We start from the raw sequence: 19,999 nt of genomic DNA, 5'->3' as shown, positions 1-19,999 counted from the left end.
CACTGTGTTCCCAGCCGCCTGACTCAGGGGAACAAAGGCACGTGTGTGGGGGGGCGCAGGGAGGAGGGAGGGGACTGTTTCTCTTTCAAGAGCGGAACAAAGGATCTGAGGCATAGTTGAGTGCGTTCCAATCCCCTCCCAAGCTAGCTCCCATTCCTCAGATGATTGTCCAACATTTCCAACCTTCTAGCTTCCTCCTGAAAGGTGACGGGGGGAGGGAGTGACAGGCTCCACTTCACTCTACCCTCCGTCAATCTCCAAGAGGCAGGATTTATAGGTGCCAAACCTCCACGATCTCTCTTAGGAGTCTCCATCCGGTGCAGGGGTGGGGTGGGGACCCCTGGGGAACTGAGGGTTAATGGATGACACAAAGCACTGCAAGTGACAGCCTTAATGTTCCTCTAGGGGGAGTCCAAGACTGAAACTGCTACTGCGTGATGGAGCCATAGAGAAAACCCAAGAGTTCTGACCAAACCGCTAGCATGGAGTAGGGGGACAGAACTAGGTAGAAATGTACTTTCTAAGTCTTAAGGGGAGGATCAGGGGCCGGAGAGAGAAGCTAGGTGAAGGGTGAAAGGGGAGGGAGTAAAGAAAGTAACTGACAAGAGGAAAGGGAGGGACACATTCAAAAAAAGCAGTCTGTGGAGCGGCAAGCCTGTAGGAACATTACTTTCCAGTTTCCATAATCTGGCCAGCAGGAATCAGGCTGCTGGGCTGGGACAGGAAGCAGTCCATGGAAGTCATGGCAATGGCATTTCCTGAAGGAGAGAAAAACCTCTAGTTCCGAGGGGAGCTTTGGAGTCCGCCCAAGAAGCCCTGCAGCTTGGAGCGAGCGGTAAGGCTCTAGCTTGGCCTGAGTGTGTCAAGGATGAAACCCAGTAGCGGAAGGTTCCAATGGCAGTTTCTTGCTGCAAAAACACTATTTGCAAAAAAATCAATACGTAATAAATGGGAAGTCAGATGACGCGGCCTGAAGGAGCCCTAGGACGTGGCTGCTGTTTGTCGCTGATCCTAATAGTCACTATTCTGAGAGCCTCAGGACATGAACTCACTGAACCTTTTGAACCAGGCACTATCATTCTAGCCATTTACAAGTTAAAAGAATTGCCCAAGGTCACACAGCAAACAAGTGGTCCAGTCCAGATTCGCAAGTGCAAACCCTGCATCTTAGACCTCCTGAGGCTACTTTGGCCAAGTCACTTCATCTTTCTCAGCCTGATTTCCCCCCAGCACCAACCTGGGTGGCTCTGAGCATCAAAAAGGCAAAGTGGAAAGAAAGCGCTCTCTAAGCTATAAAGTGCTTCATGAAGGTGGAGCGTTATTATTGAGGGGCCAATGATAAACCATCCTAAACTGATTCTGGGATTCGTTAATTTTTGCAGTTAAAGTGCTGCAGCTGCTGATAGGAAAGAGCCACCCCACAACATAACTAATGTGACATATGCCGTAACAGTGGAATCTGCCACAGGCCTAAGGCCAGTGAAACCAAGAGTCCTAGACTGTCTACGTCAACCCTCCATCTTACAGATGGGGGCCTGCGGCTGGGGCTGAAGTGACCTGGCTAAGGCGGGAGTGAGGTGGAGCAGATGAGAGCAGCACTGGCGTCCTGACTCGGAGACCAGTGCTTGTACCAACATGGCACAGGAACACGGCGAGGGCCGGCCTACGGAGGGGGTGCTGGAGGGTCACTGTTGAGTACACAGAAAGAATGGGTGCTGAAGATTCTGCAAATGGGTCTCCGACATGAGTTCTGTGGCAAAGAAGGTAACAACGTGACTAACATGTGCCCAGCTCTATGCATCTCAGGCATACCTCATTAGGCCTTTGCCATGACCTTGTGAGGTAGGTATTATTTGCCCAAAGTTCAGAGAGTTCAAGGAGCTTGCCCAAGGTCACACAGCTAGACATGGGTAAGCTGGGACCTGAACCCAGACATGTGGCAGTTATTAGGACAGTGAAGGACAACCATTCCGGATACCACATTTAGAGAACTATCCCTGAAGAACATCTAGCTTATTTAGTTCTCATTCTATGATCTCCAAGTAGTTAAGAAAATGTGGCTTCCAAGATGTCTGGTCCCATCAATAGGCTATGTGCAAGCCTGGTCTTATTTTCTAGTGCCTTTTCATCATTCTACCTCCTGATCCAACCACTATTTTTCTCCCCTCTTCACTGGGCTCCCAGCTGCCACCCAGACAGAATTCAGACCATTTCATCTCTGCTCCAAACCTCGTGGCCTCTCATTCAACCGAAGCCAAGTACTCACGAAGGCCTGCAATGCCCTACGTGACCTGGCCCCTGGCTACCTCTCCCCCTCAATCCCAACCGCTCTTCACTTTCACCTCCTACCATATGCCCTCTCACTGTCTTCTCCAGCTACACTGGCCTTCTTGCTTGTCCTTGAACACGCGAAGCATACTCCTGCTGAGTCCATCTCCGCTGCTCACAACATTCTTTGTACAAGTACCCACACTGTCCACCACCTCACCTTCTTCACGTCTTGGCTCAAATATTACCTTTTTGGTGATGCCTGCCTTTACCACTCTTTCAAAATTGCAGCCCCATCTCCCTTGCTAGGCATGCCCTATGCCTCAACCTGCTTTATTTTCTCCATAGCACTTACTATCACCTAAAATATGTTATATATGTACACATATATACGTTTATATATATACACATATATATATAAAATGCACATGTGTATATATGCACATGTATGTGTGTAATTACATGTTTATTGTCTGTCTCTCTCCACTAGAATGTGAGCTCCATGAGAACAGAAAATTAGTTTTATTTAACGCTGTGCCCTTAGTACCTAGGCACATAGTAGGAGCTCAATAAATACTGTTGGAACCAACGACTAAATGATTAGGTAAAGGGCAATTCCTATTATATTATTCTGGTTTGATAAGTGTCTACTTCTTCAGAAATTTAGTGGGCATCCTTTCATTAGGTACTTGCTCTGCCCAAGACCTCTACTCAGTGCTAAGGAAATCAGTATGGACACACAAGTATGGAAGGAGCCTCAGGAAGCTGCTAGACCTGATCGAGATATGGTTGTTTCAGAAATGTCTTCTTGACACTGATTTAAACTCTATCACTGTTATTTTCCTCTCATCTATCCAAGTTCTGCTGGGTATTATACTGATAGAAAAAGGCTTAAACCTCTTCTTCAGATATTTGAAACCGGTGATCACATTCTCCTGGGTCTTCTCTTCCCCAAGCTAAAAAAAAAAAAGACCCTGTGAAACTGTGGTGACTCAGGCCTGCCAATGGGGAATGGGGAAGATGACTGCTGGCTGACGGAACAGAAGAGAAGTAGATCCAGGAGCAGAGTGGAAAAGAAAAGAGGGAGTCCTTAGAGAGGACTCTGTGGAATTAGGTTGGAGGCTGGGGTGGGAACAGGGCCCTGCTAATTAAGGTAGTAGGAGATTACGTTTCTGTAGAAGAGCAGCTCACTGGGAATTACCCCTAAATCTATCCACGCTAAACCCAGACAAAACCAGGGCTGCTGAAAGAAAGCCCCATGATGAAAGGCTGAGGGTGCTGGAAAAACCAGGGAGGCTGGGCACAGAAGAAGACACTCAAGCCCATTGGCCTTCGGAGAGATACCTGCTGGGGAAGAGACAGCTAACAACTGCTGCTTCCTGCAGCCCAAACAAATCTGGTAACTTCCCACACAAAAGTCAAGAAAACCCTCTGGGTTCCGTTGGGGCCCCTGAAAAAATACCTGGGTAATTTTCTACCAAAAGCTGAAGGGCTCCATGGGGCTACTGGGGAAATTAGTCCTAGGAAGTCTGGAAAACCCTGTGATGGTGATAGAGTTTTAAGAACAACCTCAAATGTACATCCAGAAGAACTGGGTGCTTTGAGGGGGAGCCCCTCATACACCTCTGTCTCACTTTGGGACCTGAATGAGATTACTAAAAATTTCCACGTTTGGGGTTTCTAATGGGGTTTCCCCAAGAAAACCGCAGAGTTGCCAACAGCTGCTGAGCTCTACAAAGGTCGTTGAGGTGTTTCAGCTAAATGTATGTCCAGAACAGACAAGAAGAAACCTACGGAAACTAGAAGAACACAGAGCCACGCACCCTGGGAAAGGCCAAATTACGTTTTCTCTCCCACATTCTATTCACTGCTCTTAACAATGGTGTTTCCATTCAGCCACGAGATTACCCAGGGGCAGCGATCCCAAAATGGCGTGGCCCACCATGGTCCTCACTCCATAACTGTCCACATTGCCACTGTAAAGCCCCAGAAACACTCTGACCCTTCAGGGAAGGTCACACTATATACCATATATACTATATACCATAGCTCAGGGGCTGGCTTTGTTTCTTCAGAAACTCTGGGGGCAAAGTTCAGTCTTCTGAGGCAGGTAGTCTATTCATGAAAAGGGGTGCTTCCACCCTACAATTAAGGCCCAGGAAGGGCCTTTGTTCTAGATCCTTTACTAGAGTCAAGCTATGGCTGGTGGCTATCATTATTCCATTTTACAGGTGGGAGAGATGGATGTACAAGAGACAAACAGGTTCAGCATCATGCCAGCTGACTCCAGGCAGGCGGTGGTATAGCTGTAAGTCTGGAATTCCAGTCTTTATAGACATACCTGGAGCAGGCCACCTTCTCCCTACACGTACATGATTCTTATCTGTTGGTAGGGTCTGAGAAGGTTTTCACAATGAAAAAATTAACAAACAGCCCACTCTGACTGGGCAAACCCAATACCCACTTGAGTTTTACCAGTGCCAGAGTCTGAGGCTACACACATGCCTTTGGGAACCTGCTACTGCCAACAAAGGCACGGTTCTTCCTGCAGCTACCTGAAAAATACCAGGATCACAGAGCACTTTGAGCACCTCCACAGGCATGTTCTGCTTGGCCCAACAGCGTTTCTATACTAGTATGCTGGGGTCACTTTATTACTCCTAGGACAACCTGATATGGACGGAAAGAATTTGACTTTGGAGTCAAGCCGACCTAGGTGTAAATTCTCATTCAGTCACTTAACTGGCTGAGGGACACCTGGGGCCAGTCACTAAGCTACCAGGAGCTTCACAGGTAAACTGAGACTAAGTCTACGTACCTTGGGAGATTACCATTGTGTGGAATATATAAAATAGTATGCCATTTCCATGAGGGAAGGTACCACACGTCAGGCTTATGGCCAGCACCTAACACAGTGTATGGTTCATAGTAGATGCTCAATAAATTTTGGTTGCATAAGTAAAAAACTTAACACAAGGCTTCAAATGTTAGACGCAGTCCATAAAGGCTTATTTCCTTTTGCTTTCCTGCAGCGATGCTAAATTTAGAGTATATCCAAGGGTGGAACGACCCGTAACTCCTACATTCATGGATTCCCCCAGCCACAGCCTGCAGGGACGTTATGAGATGTCACTGTAGTAGCCAGTCTGTCAGCTCAAACAGGATGGTACCTGAGAGAGAAGTGGGCAGGTACCTTCTACCCAAAGGATCCTGAGTCAAATGTTCTTTACCTCCTGGCCTCAGGAAGAATGCGTGCCCAGAAATGGTTGACATAACTAGCTCTTCAGCACACATCCCCTCCATTCACCAAGAGGAAGTAACACATGGTATGTTGTCCAACAGGCTCTGGTAACTCTTGAGCAAAGAGAAGAAAATGGAATTTCAATCCAGTGGTTGTATAATGAACTCGCCCAGTGCTGCTGTGTCGAAAACTTCTTTCCACGTGCAACACTGGGTGACTGGCAATTCTCTGGTGCCAGGCAGCCTAGGCACCTCTCCCAGATTGCCTTTTGTTTATAGCTGGCAACAACCCACCTGGTATTAGGACCACTGGCCAAAGACAATAGTCAGGCAAAGTGGGCAAATGGCCCAAGTCTCTCCTTGGAGATGCCTCAGTGGGTGTGTCTGAAGCACTGGAATCCTGTCCCTCCTGTAATCAGCTGAACAAATATTTGCCCCCAAAGAGAATCAAAGCAGGAGTGAATGAGAGGTCATCTCACAAACCAACAGGAACTATTTAATCATTTATCCCCCCAGGGAGTTCATTTACAGAATGGCTTTTAAGTCTGATCAGCCTGAGCGCAAGAGGGCCCTCTATCTTTCCCTTCCCCAACCCCCTCCCAGTCCACTCACCTCTATTGATGTGACCCCTAACGGGCAGTGGGAAGAGTTGATGAAGTTGCAAAAAAAATGGGAAATAGAACAGGGGGTGGGGTTCCAGGGCCAACTCAGAGTTCTCTGCTCAGTGGTAACTGAAGTGCCTGCCACGCCCTAGGCCCAGCCTATGGATAATTGCATTCTTGACATTCCTGAGTCCATGGTGCATGGCCCCTTCCACTTCAGCTTCTTCAATAGATGACTTATTTTCCACAGCCTGCTCAATTTTGGGGGTATTGTGAGGGGACAGAGTGTCTCTCATCAGCCCTGTACCTCCCTTGGGCAAGGAGATAACAAGGAATGGGACTGAGTTTGCTGTAGGAGAGCAACCATGACCACTGGTACAGAATCTCTCACCACCATCTCATCCTGACTTGATGATGGGTAAGAGAATTCTCTCTCTGGGAAGCAATGAAGCACGACTCCTGGTTCCAGAAAGTGTGTCTGGGACTAATAACAACTACTACAGCCAACTTGTTGGTAGCAGTCACTGTGCTCACCTTAGCTCCAATACCCTGCAGGACAAAGAGGGCTTGCCTTATTTTTTTTTAGTGGAAGAAACTGAGGCTCAAGGTAAACCAGTGTGTCCAGGGTCACACAGCTAGTTAAGTGACAGTGCTAGGACTCATCCCCATATCAGTTTGATTCCAAAGTGAGTCACTCCATCTCAATGACCCATTGAGTGCGACAGACTGGGTTCTTACTTTGCCAACAAACAGTGCTCCATGAAGAAGCCCCAGAGCCAGGGCCGGAAGGCAACAGGCAAAACAGCTGGAGTTCACCAACGGACCCCAGGCAGTGAAGTACAAAGTCCGGGGCTTAATGCGTGACACAGCAAGAGCTCTGCAAACAGGCCAACCATGCAGAAAGTTATACACTTCAGAGCAAATGAACATAGAGATGAAACACAAACACAATTGGTCACTGCCCTAAAATGAGACAATCCTCAGCCATCCAAGCCAGTGAGAACTCCTGCCTGACCATGTCCTTTGCTGAGAGTATCAGATATGCAAACTCTGAAATCAAGAGAACTTGGTGTCAGGGAGGAAAGCCCAGGACAGGATTGGCACCTCTAGGGGAATAAGAATGGAGGGGCTGTGGGTCCCTGATACTCACTATCTTCTTCAGGCATTCTACTCATCACCCCTTTGCGTGGCCAGCCATTATGTCAGGGTGAGAGGAACACTGGGCTAAGTTCCCACTCTCAAAGGTTCTGGGACAAATGAACACACAGGTTATGTTTTCCTCTGCTAAGAAACTGGAACACAAGTATGAAAGAGTGGGGTCATGAGGGTGACCAGAATGAAAGATGCCTGGTCCTTCAAGAACGAGATCATCTATTTCAGAACAATCAACCTCTTGTGGTGTAATGAGGCCAATCATGTCTTCTTAAATAACACGTCCAATAATCTCCCAGCACAACAGAAAGAGATAGGAGGAAAGGCTGTTGGGGATCTCTCAGACGAGAGGCCAAGAAAAGGGGACACACAAGGGGCATGGTCCTTACCCAGCCGCCGTTCTCCTGGATCCAAGGCTCTAGGTGGTCGTTCAGGTAAGTGGCCATCCAAGTTGCAATCCGACTCACCAATACCTGCATCTCCTTGTCTACGCTTTCCACGCACAGTGCCCCACCGAAGGAGAAAAAGGCCACAATGCGACCCCAGTTCACCCCATCCCGGAAGAGTTCATTCACTACCTGCTCAAAGCTCTGATATGCTGTCCCTGGGGTGATGTGGAGCTGGGATGTCAGGTCGCTGAATGCCCGTCGGTACCTCAGTTCAAACTCATCACCTGCCTCCCTCAGTGCTTGCTTCACCGCTGCCATGGGGATCACCTCCCGGGCATCCAAGCTGCTGCTGTGGCCAGTGGCTCCATTCACCGCAGGACTGTCCGCCAGGTGCCAGGATGGGTTGCCATTGATGGCACTGGGGGTCTCCATCTCTGATGCAGTCCCTTCTGGGGCCTCAGTTCTGTTCTCTTCCACATCACTAAACTGACTCCAGCTGTATCCTTTCTGGGAAAGCTTGTAGGAGAGAAAGTCAACTACCAGCTCCCGGTTGCTCTGAGACATTTTTATAATAGGGATGGGCTCCACCAGTCCATTGTCCAAAACACCTGCTCACTCACTGAGTCTGGTCTCTGCTTAGTGGTTGTCTTCTGAGATCCAAAACCAAGATAATGTTCTAAAGGAAAAAAAAGAGCTTCAGGGAAAAAGAAAATTAACATGCATACCATTTACCCTACAACATCCCAATGCACCTCCAGGTACCAGAACTGGTTTCTTTGTGGCTCTTAGGAAGGTCTGGGTCTAGCTTCCCGGAGTTCAATGAAGTCGAATTAAAAGCACCAGTGGGCTCTGAATCATTACACCGGCCTTTTTTTACCCCAGCCACCCCCTTTTCTCCGAAATGTCTTCCTCGGAAAGTCACCCTCATGGGCAGTCTGCATCCCATCCCCACCCCCGCACCACCTACTTTCAAATCTGTCTCAGGCGACGGCAGGCAGGTGCAGTCCCCGAATATCTTTTGTATCATATAGGTCGGAAGAGGAGGTGGCAGCCGGGATGCCGGTAAGTCAGCCGGCCTCGCGGCGGCTGGCAAAAAAAACAGCTCCGGCTGGAGGGATCATGCGACCCGGCAGGCTGGGAGCCCAGAAGGCGACACAGGAATTAGGAAGCTCACGAACCCACCGCCTCGCTGGCTTCTTCCTCCATCGCCCAGAACGAGGGCGGCCTCCTGCCACCGGGAGCCCAGCCCCCTCGCTCTAGACGCTCCTTGGCTCTCCCTCCGCCTCCTACTGGGAGCCAGGAGAACTCTCCCAGAGGTGGCTGGTGGAGAGCTTAGGTTTTTTTGGTTTTTTTTTTTTTTTTCTATTTAAGTACCGGCCCAGGCTTCCGAAACCCTGAAGGGACTTCTCAATGGGGCTCAAGGTTTCGATGAGGGACGCAGGGAGGGGAAAACTGCTTCGGATCTGCGGTCTGACTTCGGAAAAGCCATCCCCGGGTCTTTCCGGGAGGCTGAAGGCCGGGGACCCCTCAGAAACGCCGCTGGTATTCTTTGAATTCCCCAAAGGCCCTGGACGCGGCGGTGGCGGTGGGGGATTGCCGGGTCCTCCATTCCCCACACGGACACAATGGCCGCCGGCGCCCTGCACAAAGACGGGGTGAGGGTGAGGCGCCGGGCCTCTCCTCCGGTCAGGAGAAGGGTCGAGGCCTGCTCGAGGGCTCCCACAGCCGAGACCACGTTTTCCTGGGGCCAGGCCCGAGGCAGCTTCCTCGTGCCCCCGGGAGGACTTGGGGGCCGGAGGCTGCCGCTCTCCGGAGCCCGGGGTGGGTGGGCTGCGGCCTCGCGGCTTCTCCCGCGCTCAGGGCCGGGTACCCGCCGGGCCACCGCCCCGTTGCTAGGCAACCGCTCTCCCTCAGGGGCGCCCCCTAGACCTTTCTGGGAGGAGGGGTCTCGCCCCCGGCGGCCCGCCCCAGCATAGCCAATCAGAGAGCCCAGTCGGTAAGTAAACGGGACGGCGAGGGCTCCCATTGGGCGCAGCGCCTGCCACGCACAGAAGAGGCGGCACTCTCACCTGCAAGCCCCGCGAGCCGTGGGGGGCCACATCCCCCCTTGTCGGTCAGGTCGCTTCCAGACGCGAGGGCTCTTCGCGGCCGGGTTCCGCGCCGCGGACCCGGGCCGGCCTACCTGGCGGACTGCTCGCGCTGTCTCTTCCGAACGAGCCGGCCTCAGTTTCCCCTGAAGACACCGGGGGAACTTGCAAGCTCAGTCACTTCCGGTGCCGCGGCAGCGCGCGCGAGCCCGAGACGCAAAAGTGCGCGCCTTGAGGACTGGCGTCAAGACCTGGAAGAGAGCGCCTCCTTGCGGTAGAGCTAGGGAATCCGGAGGCGCAAAAAATATATATGTATATATATTTGTATCAACGTTTACATTTCACATTTCCATTCATTTAGTCAATTTCACCCATCCGTCCGCTTATATATCGAAAAAGCATCGTGTTGTGACTAAGAAGCCAGTTGGTCAAGTTACTCAATTGCTCCGTGCCTCACTTTCTTTAACTGTAAAAATGGGTAAATACCAATCTCCCTCATTGAGTTACTGTAAAGATTAAAAGAGTTATGTGTGAAGTCTGTAGAACAGTGTGTGGTCTGTAGTATATGCTGCATAAATTCATTCATAAAATGCTTATTGTTTGGTTTCTGAAGATAGAGTTGGGAACAAGACAAGACTCGGTCCCTGCTTCCATGGAGACTTAAACCCTTGAGATGGAGAGAGACAGTAAATAACTAAGAAAATATACAAACAAGGTAATTTCAAATAGCGACTAGTGCTATAAAGAAAGTAAATAAGGGTATTATCATAAAGGTGGTGAAGGGAGAGGTGCTACTTTAGACTTGGTGGCCAGGGATGTCCTCTTTGAAGAGATGATATAGAACCCAAGACTTGAAGTATAAGAAAATTCACACCTATCAGAAGAGCCTAGAGAGTATCAACCTAGGCAGAAGGAATAGCTTGTGTAAAATGTCCGGAGGCAGGAAGATCTTGGTATGTTCCAGAAGCTGAAGGAGAAGCAATATGACTGCAAGGTAGTGTGAGGAAGGGCAAGTGTGGTGTGAGAGGAGGTTGGAAAGCTGACCATGGAAGTAAGTTGGACTTGATTCTGAACATTAAAACGTGTTTTATTTTGTGTTAATTTGATGGATTAAAAAAATAGGGATACAGGAACACTGAATGTTAAAAACATATCAAAGAGTGTAGAATTAAAAAGTAAGTCCTATTCCCACCCTGCTTTCCAGTCCCCAGTTGCCCTCACAGAGATCATCACCCTTTCCTCTGTGGTCTTTCAGAGATGGTTGCTATATTCACAAACACGTGTAAATGTTTTACACAAACAGTAGCTTGCTATAAAAGCTTCTACATCTTCCTTTTTTGCTGATTTCTACATTTTGGATCTGCCTCAATTTTTAAAATTAACACACAACTTTATAAAGACATGCCATACTTTACTTGCCCAATCCCCTATTTTGGAACTCTTAGGTAGTTTCCAATCCTCTCCTACTACAAATAATACTATAACTTGGCCATTTGTTATTTTACATATGTGGGAGTTTATCTGCTAGGTAAATTCCTGGAAGTGCAATTATCAGTAAATGAGTGTATGGATTTGTTTTTGATTTGTTTGAATGGATATTGGCAAAGTGCTCTCCATAGCAGTTGTACCAGTTTGTCCTCCCATTAGTAAAGTATGAGAGTGTCTATTTCCTCACATCCTGAACTGCACAATGTGTTATCAAATATTTTTATCCTTGCCAATCAGAAATAAAAATTGAGAGGCACTTTTATTTTTCATTTCTTTTCAGTAAGAGTGAAGTTGAGCAATTTTTCATATTTATGATTCTTCTGGGGGGGTGTCTTGTTCTGGTGAAGTCTCTGTTCATTTCATTTGCCCTTTTTTCAGTTGGTCTTTTCAACTTTTTTTCTCATGGATTTATAGGAATTTTTATCCTTTTTTTCTACATATAACTTGTAAATATTTTTCCAGTTTATTATTTATTACCATGGAAAGTTTATTTTGCATGTATTTTATCAGTCTTTTCCTTTGTGGCTTCCGGGTTCTATGTTATTCTTAGGAAGATCTTCTCCAGTTTGATATTATAAAAATAATTCTGTTTTCTTCGAGTTTTTATATGGTTTCATATTTTATATTTCAATCCTTGTTCCATCATAAATTCACTTTGGTGTAAGGTGTGAGGCAGGAATTCAAATTTTTTTTTCTGAATAACTGCCCAGTTATTCCCAATATGGTATACCATCTTTTTTCAACTCATTTGAAATGTCTCCATTAACACAATCTACATTCCCAAGTGTGTTTGGGTCAATTTCTGAACTTTCTGTGATGTTCCATGGAAGGGTTTTAAACTGGGCAGGACATGATCTGCTTTCATTTTTAAAAATCTGTGATGAGATGATTCTTTCAAGGTGAAAATTAACATGATGGAAGTTCACGATGTGCTTTGGGAGCCCAGCAGAGGGCAGATCAACTCTGTCCAGAGACATGGGATTCATTGAACTGGCTCTTAAAAGAACAGGATTTTGCCTACAGTAAGAGAGAAAGGAGGTAAGGGACATTTTAGGCAGAAGGTACTACTTGAGAAAAGGCATGGAGGTCTAACGTGGGAGCCTATGGTGTGTTCAAGAAATAAATTGGGACGGCTAAGAGGGGTGTGGTCGTAAAGGAGAATGAATGTAACTGTGTAAGACCCTAAGTGTGCAGGACACTAAATAGGCACCAAAGGAGCCAGCCAGTCTTTTTAAACAGAAAGGACATGACGAGATTTATATTTTGGAAAGATGGATAGCGTCTTTTGGGAAAGGAACTTTACAATATTTATGAAGAGCCTTGAAAACAGCTCTTGAGAGATCATTGAGAAATGATGTTTGATTGGAATCTAATTTAAAGTAGTGAAAAGCGCCTAGAGATTTATCTTTAACAGAGATATTTATGCAAGGTTATCTATAACACAGGAAAGAAAAATTAAAACTGAAAAGTTCAATAAGTAGGATGATGTTTTATAGGGGTTAAATTTACACATTACAATTGTAATTGAGGAATATGTAATAATGTGGGAAAATGCTCACAACATAACACTGTAAAAAATAGATTATAAAACTATACTGAGAAGTATTCGAACTTATAAAAATGTATATTACATGCAAAATATAGTTGAAGGAATTAAACCAGAATCCAAAAAGGTGGTTATTGTTGAGTAGCAAGATTATGGATGCTTTTATTTTATTTTTTAATACTTTTCTGTATTATCTAAAAATGACTGGATTTTTTAAATTGGAAAACAGTATTTTAAAAACTTGTTTGCTGAGATTTGGACGATGAGAAAATACTTATTGTCTAATGTAAAGTGAAAATAAAAGTATACAAAATTAGATGTGTGATATGATCTCAACTCTAAATAATACCGTGAATGGGGAAAAGGCTGGGAAATCAATATGATAAAGACAAAAGAAAAATGGAGAAACCCCTTGCACAGATGTTAAAGAGTAACAGAACCAGAGATGTCAATAAACCTGACAAGATGCTCCCCCTCACTAGTTACCAGGGAAAATGCAAATTAAAACTTCAGTGAGATAACATTTCATACCCATTAGATTGGCAAAAATGAAAAAATCTAATCAAATCAAGTGTGGTTCAAAAATGTGGAATAACTTTGGAAAAAAAATTTGTTACCTGGTCAAGTTGAAGATGCCCATGACCTATGACCCAGCAATTCTGTTCTTTGATGTATGCCCTAAAATAAGGTATAAGGTTTATAGGGCCAGACCGGTGGCTCAGGTGGTTGGAGCGCTGTGCTCCTAACACCAAGGTCGACCACCGGTTGGATTCCCACATGGGCCAGGGAGCTGCGCCCTCTACAGCTAAGATTGTGAACAATGCCTCTCCCTGGAGCTGGGCTGCTGTGTGCGGCCAGGAGCGGCCGGCTGCCAGTGTGAGCGGCCGGCAGCCATCGTGAGCGGCGGGCAGGCCAGCGAGAGCTGCTGGCTGCTGTGAGCAGCTGACCAGCGACCGACTGCCTCAGCAGGGGGAGCACAAGGCTCATCATACCAGCATGGGCCAGGGAGCTGTGTCCTACACAACCAGACTGAGAAACAACGGCTTGAACCGGAGCAGGGGGTTGAGGGGGTAGAGGGAGTGGGGGGAATGGCAGGGTGGGGGAGGAGTAAGGGGGTGGGGGGGTGAGGGTGACAGCATGGGTGGGGGGAGGCGGAAGAAGGGGGGGAAGAATGTTTATAGCCTCATTACTTGTGATAGCAAAAATTGGGAAACTACCCAAGTGTCCATTATAGCAAAATGGATAAATACATTAATTACTATTTGTTTATACACAGTACTATAATACAGTGAGAAAATAAGTGAATTTAGCTACACAGAGCATGAAAGGATCTCGGAAACATATCACATGAAAACATTTACAAAAAATAATGCAGTATGATTCCATTTATATATAGTTTGAAAACAGGCAAACTAACCAATATGCTGTTGAGGGTTTGTGGTAGCCAGCCACCTCCAAGATGGCCCCCAAAGATCCCTGCCTCCTGGTATTCACATCCTTGTGTAGTCCTCTCTCTCATTGTACCGGAGTTGTGTGTGACTGATAGCAAATGGCAGAGATGATGGTATATCACTTCCAAGACTAGGCTACACCTATCTCTCTCTCATCACTCACTGTGGGGGTAGCCAGTTGCCCTGTTGTGAGCAGCCCTATGGAGAGGCCCCTGTGTGGTGAAGATGGGAAGCTTCCTGCTGAGTCACATCGGATCTTCCTGCCCCAGTCAAGCCTTCAGATGACAACGACCAACTTGACTACAACAGTATTTGAGACCCTGAACCAGAACCATTCCATTAAGCTGGATTCCTGACCCTCAGAAACTGTATGAGATAATAAATGTTTGTAATTTTAAGCTGCTAAATTTGGGAGTAATCCATTCTACAGCAAAGGTAACTAATACAGGGATATATGCATATGTGGAAAATTACACAGAGATGTAAAGGAATTGTGAACATGAAATTCAAGATAGTCATTGCACATTAATAGGTGAGTGTACAGGATAAAGCAGGGAACAGAATTAAATTGGGAGCTTGAAAAGTCATGGAAATGGTCTTATTAAATTGTACATATGCACAGAGAATATGTTGCCTCATTATTCTTTGTACCTTTCATACATTTTACATATGTATGTGTAAATATATTTGTATATGTACTACTCAATATCTAATAAAAGAAAAATTTAAAAGACAGGAAGGAAATATATTCAAATGTTAATGGTGGAGACATTGCCTGTAAAGTCTAGGTTATAGTTACCTCTTCTTTCTTCTTTATTATTTTCAATGTTATCTAATTATTACAGCTAAGAAGGCATTACTTTTGAAATGAGAACTATAAAATGTATAAACAAGCACATACATAAATATATCAAAATATTAAAATACATAACTCTGTGCATGTGTAGATATAGCTATTTGAGGGTATTAAAAGCTCTTGTATTTTCATTAAGTGATCTCTAAAAGATGCACACTCATCTTGCAGCATTCATTTTTAAACTGAGGAGTGGATGTGTGGTGGGAGGAATTAGGTATTTTCACTTTTCATTTCATATGTATTTAGGAACCCAGATGGATCTGGCTGCAAATCTTACCTGTGCTGTGTGGTTTGGGCAAGTCATGTCACCTTTCTTCAGCCTCAGTTGTTTTTTTTTTCAATCTGGAAATCAGAAATAATAGCACCTAGCTGGTAAGGGTGTTGCAAAAATTAAATAAAGTAATGAACGTACAGCACCTCCCATATATTCTGACGCTATCATAAACATAGTACAAAAATTAATATTTTGTAATTTAAAAACATTTTTTAAATAGAAGAATCTCACATATTAAAGTACCTTGACCTAGGCACCGAGCCAGTGCCCATTGCAAATGCAGAGGATGAAGTTTCAAGGGATTCCCTCCTTGCTCCTCCCAGAATAGACAGGCACCACTTGAACCTGGCTACCACTGATCTTACATGAGCTTGTTGAAAAGAAACCCCTGTATCAGTAGTCTCTCTCCATTCCCCATCCTCTGGCTTTCTGTCTCTGTGAATTTGCCTATAGTGGAAATTTCATATAAAAGGAATCATAATATTTGTCTTTTTGAGTCTGGCTTCTTATACTTAGTATAATGTTTCAGGTTCATCTATGTTGCCGTATATATCAGTACTTCATTCCTTTTATTAAAGAATATTTCTGCATCCAATACATGGTGAAGGAAAGAGAACTAACTCTGGGTGGTAAACACACAATGTGATATATAGATGATGTATTACAGAACTGTACACTGAATCTATGTAACTTTACTAACAATTGTCACCCCAATAAACTTTAATAAAAAAAAAGGGTGGTCAGATGGCTCAGTTGGTTAGAGTGTGAGCTCTGAACAACAGGGTTGCCGGTTCGATTCCCACATGGGCCAGTGAGCTGCACCCTCCACAACTAGATTGAAGGACAATGACTTGGTGCTGATGGGCCCTGGAGAAATACACTGTTCCCCAATATTTCCCAATAAAAAAAGAAAAAATTAAAAATAGAATATTACTCCATCATATGGATTTACCACATTTTATTTATCCATTCAGCAGTTAGTGGACACTTCAGTTGTTTCTCATAGTCTATTGCTTTTTATCACAGTGTGCTAAGGTCTCTGTAATCCTTGCCCCAAAATAGATTCTACATCAGCCACGAAGGAAGAGACCAGGAAACACGCTCAGATCTCCCTTTGCTTGGTTGAATGGAAACTGTGGGAGACAGAGTGGTGCCCCCTTCCCCAGGGATCCCTTTGATGGATGTCACCAATGGCTCACACCAGCAACCTTCTCCAGGGGAGCATCCTTGGGTGATCGCAGCCACACTGCCTGGAGGTGTCTGACAGTTACATTGCCACCCAGAAGCAACGACTTGCTGGCATCTGTTCTCCATGAAGTCGGAGGCCTCTGTGGAGCTAGAAGTCAGGTCCAGATTTCTGGCCTAGTGACTAGTGGTCAGATGGTGGAGGGAGTGACAGACATAGAGTGAAGGAGTAGATTTGGAAGGCGCAGGACGAGAAGTTGATTCTTCTCTTTCTCTTTCACAAAATAGAGTTTGGAGAGCCCAAATAATTTTCTACCCCATTGGCTGCTCCTCTTCTCTCCTTTGAGACTTCTCTCCCCTACCAGACTTCCATTACAAAAAAAAACAATAAATTCAAATTGCACAAATAATACATGGCTACATTCTTTAAAAAAAAATTTAAATAAAGCTTACATTATCTATCCTTTCTGTCCACAGGTCCAATTTAGTTCTTCCCTTCTAAAGTTCCCACACTTGTCAATTTGTTGTGAATTCTTCCATACCTTTCTCTCTACATATGCATCTACATTTAGAAGAGTCAGTGTAGAGCAATGGTTAACAGTTTGACCTCTAGAGCTGGCCTCCTTAGGTTCAAATCCTGGCTGTGTCACAGATAAACTGTGTGACCTTGGAGAAGTTGTCTAACCTCTCTAAGTCTACATCTCCTCAATCTATAAAATAGAAACGATAACATTACCTACTTCATAGGGTTATTGTTAAGATGAAATGAGTAAAGTACTTCAAACAGTGCCTGGTACATGGTAAGTGCTAGATGTTATTACTTATACACACTCACAGGAAAAGCGGAGTATTATTTTGCATAGTTTTTTAAAAACATAATGGTTTCATAATAAATTTATATCAGTCAGCAATTTGTTTTTTAACTCAAAAACTTGTCTCAGAGATACCTCCATGTCAGTTCAGATCTACTGAACTCTTTTTGAACGGATGCTTAGTATTCCATTCTATAGATAGTTTATTGAAATACCCCCTACGTATGGACATTTAGGTGGTTTCCAATTTCTCACAAATACAATGCAACAGCTGCTAATTGATTTCCTTATTTCCACTCTTGTTCCCCGTCTGTCTGTTTTCAGCACAGCAGCCAGTTATTTCAGTAAAAGCAGAAAGTAAATCAAGGCTCAAAACCCTCCCACGGCTCCCACCTCATTAAGAGTAAAAATCAAAGTACTTATAATGGCCTAGTTGGTCTGCATCCTGTCCCAGAATATCTCTGGGCGCATCTCCTCATACTTTCTCCTTGTCCATTTGATCCAGCCACCTGATTTCCTAGCTATTTCTAAAACATGCATGTTATGCTCCTGCCTTTGCACTTGCTGTTCTCTGTGCCCGGAACACTGCTCCTTCAGTTATCTGTATGGCTCACTCCTTCTTCTTCAGGTCTTTGTCCAAATGTCCCTGAACTACCCTATTGAAAATTGCAAACCCCTTTTACATAGATAAGACCAACACAGTGATGGCTGAAATTGTGGATGGGGTGGACCCCATGTGTCTGTGCTTCCTTCCAGCTCTAAAATTCTGCTTTGGTGATTTCAGCCCTCCAGGTCTCCCACTGATGAGGAATGGGAACTTGAGACTCAGCCTAGAATGCAGCTGATGCAGAAGGAATGATGGGGGAATCCCTTAAGCCAGGCTTACCTCGTGTTAATTTGGAAGGACTCGGGAAGGCCTTGCACACATCCTGGCCTCCTGGCATTGCCTCCTTCACTCACTCACTGACTCACTAAGCACCTTCTGCCTAGTAGGCCTTGGAGACAACACAGGTCTGACGTCCTCTCTGTCCTAATATAAAGCAAGCTATCTCTACCTCTGCGGTCAGCCCAGGCCTGGCCTCTCCACGGCCCTGTATTTTCCTGGAGTTCGGTGATGTGTTTGCTGAAAGTGGACAATCATCACAGCCCAGGCAGACCCTGCCCTCCCTTTGTCCACCCCACTTTGCCCTCCTTTTATTGCTATCCACACTTTGGGGCCTGGGAGCAAATGGCTTTGCATTTATCACCTCCTAATACACTACATCATTTATTTATTTACGATATTTCATATCTGTCTTCTCCACTAGAATGTCAGCTCCCTGAGGACAGAGATTTTGTCTGTCTTTTCACTGCTGTATCCCCCCACTTAACACAATGGTTGGCACATAGTAGGTCCTCAATAATTGTTGCAGTGACTGTGCCTCTGCGTGAAAGTGGATTAGTATGTCTCTTAGAAATAAACATAGAAATAGAAATCCTAGGTTACAGGGCATATGTGGTTGACATTTTAGTAGCTGTTGTCAAGTTGCCCTCTAAAGCAGCTGAACCCATTTATTCTCCCACCTGCTGAGTTACCTTGCAAATCCTTGATACCATCAAACTTTTAATGTTGGTCAATCTGAAGGGTGAAAAATGGTACCTCCTTGTTAAAATTGCCTGTACTGCTGGTGAGTCCAAGAACCTTTTCATGTCTTCATGTCCCGTTTTGTATCTTCTTCTAAGGATTGGCTATTTTCCCCATTTTTTTTCCTACTGAATTTTTTTTTTTTGTCCTTTTCTCACTGATTCATAGGACATTTTTTTGTTTGTTTACATTCTGGGTTATAATCCTTTGTTATAGGTGTTAGAAATATTTCACCCCTCAGTCTTGTTTGTTTTCCTTTTGTCAAACGGAATTTTAAAATTTTGGTTTGGTCCCTTTTTCCTTTGTCTTAGTTTTTCCCTATGTCTTATTTAAATATTTCCTACCCCGATGTCATAAACATATTCTTTTAAAACTTTAAAGCTTTTTAATTTTTAAATGTCCTTTGGGTTTTAATTCATTTGAAGTTTGTTTTTGTAACTGGTACGGGATAAAAATCTAACATAGTATTTCCCCCAAATGAAAAGCAAATGTCCCAACTCCATTATTGGTTTGTTTCTATCTGATCTGAAATTCTACTCAGCGTTTACTGAATTCTGATATACATGGGTCTGTTTCTGGACTTTTAAACTTTTGATTTTTTTTTTTATGGCAATACCCTGCTTTAAAAAAAACTCGGTGGAAAATTTTAAACACACATCTGTATATGAGTATGTATATGCATATATGCGTCATGAACCTGTCACTCAGCTTCAACATGTCTCAATTTGTGGCTAATTTTGTTTCGTCCATACTACTACTTCCCTCCCTGACATACTCCCAATTATTTTGAAGGAAATTCTAGTCATTTCATCCCTACCATTTCTATATGTATCTCTAAAAGTCAGAAGTATTAAAAAACAAACTAAACCAAACCAACCAAACAAACAAAAAACCCTTGCAGTTTATTTTTTGAAGAAACTACATCTTTTGTCCTGTAGTAGAAGTTTCCCATCTGGATTTTGTTGATCGTATCTCCGTGGAGTGAACTAACCATACTTTAAAAAATTACTATAACTTCATAATAT

The 19,999-nt window shown here is 44.7% G+C and overlaps 1 protein-coding gene across 2 annotated transcripts in view; it reads right to left on the bottom strand.

Annotated features, from left to right (window-relative positions):
- BCL2L1 (BCL2 like 1) overlaps positions 1–10,014 on the bottom strand; it is a 44,216-nt gene extending 34,202 nt beyond the window's left edge. The window contains exons 1-2 of one of the 2 annotated variants that reach the window (XM_033094565.1): positions 9,721–10,014; positions 7,652–8,327 (exon numbers count right to left, since the gene is read on the bottom strand). In XM_033094565.1, coding sequence (XP_032950456.1) covers positions 7,652–8,215 — 564 coding nt within the window. In that variant the 5' untranslated portion in view covers positions 8,216–8,327; positions 9,721–10,014. Of the gene's footprint in view, positions 1–7,651; positions 8,328–8,618; positions 8,914–9,720 lie in introns of those variants that run through there. The other variant, XM_033094564.1, reaches the window with a different exon arrangement.
- Between the last annotated feature and the right edge of the window lie 9,985 nt (positions 10,015–19,999).

The sequence above is a fragment of the Rhinolophus ferrumequinum genome, chromosome 23 (assembly GCF_004115265.2).
Source record: "Rhinolophus ferrumequinum isolate MPI-CBG mRhiFer1 chromosome 23, mRhiFer1_v1.p, whole genome shotgun sequence".
NCBI classification, from domain to species: Eukaryota; Metazoa; Chordata; class Mammalia; order Chiroptera; family Rhinolophidae; genus Rhinolophus; species Rhinolophus ferrumequinum.
Note: the sequence above shows the minus strand (reverse complement) of the source record. Positions and strands in the feature narration are given on the sequence as shown.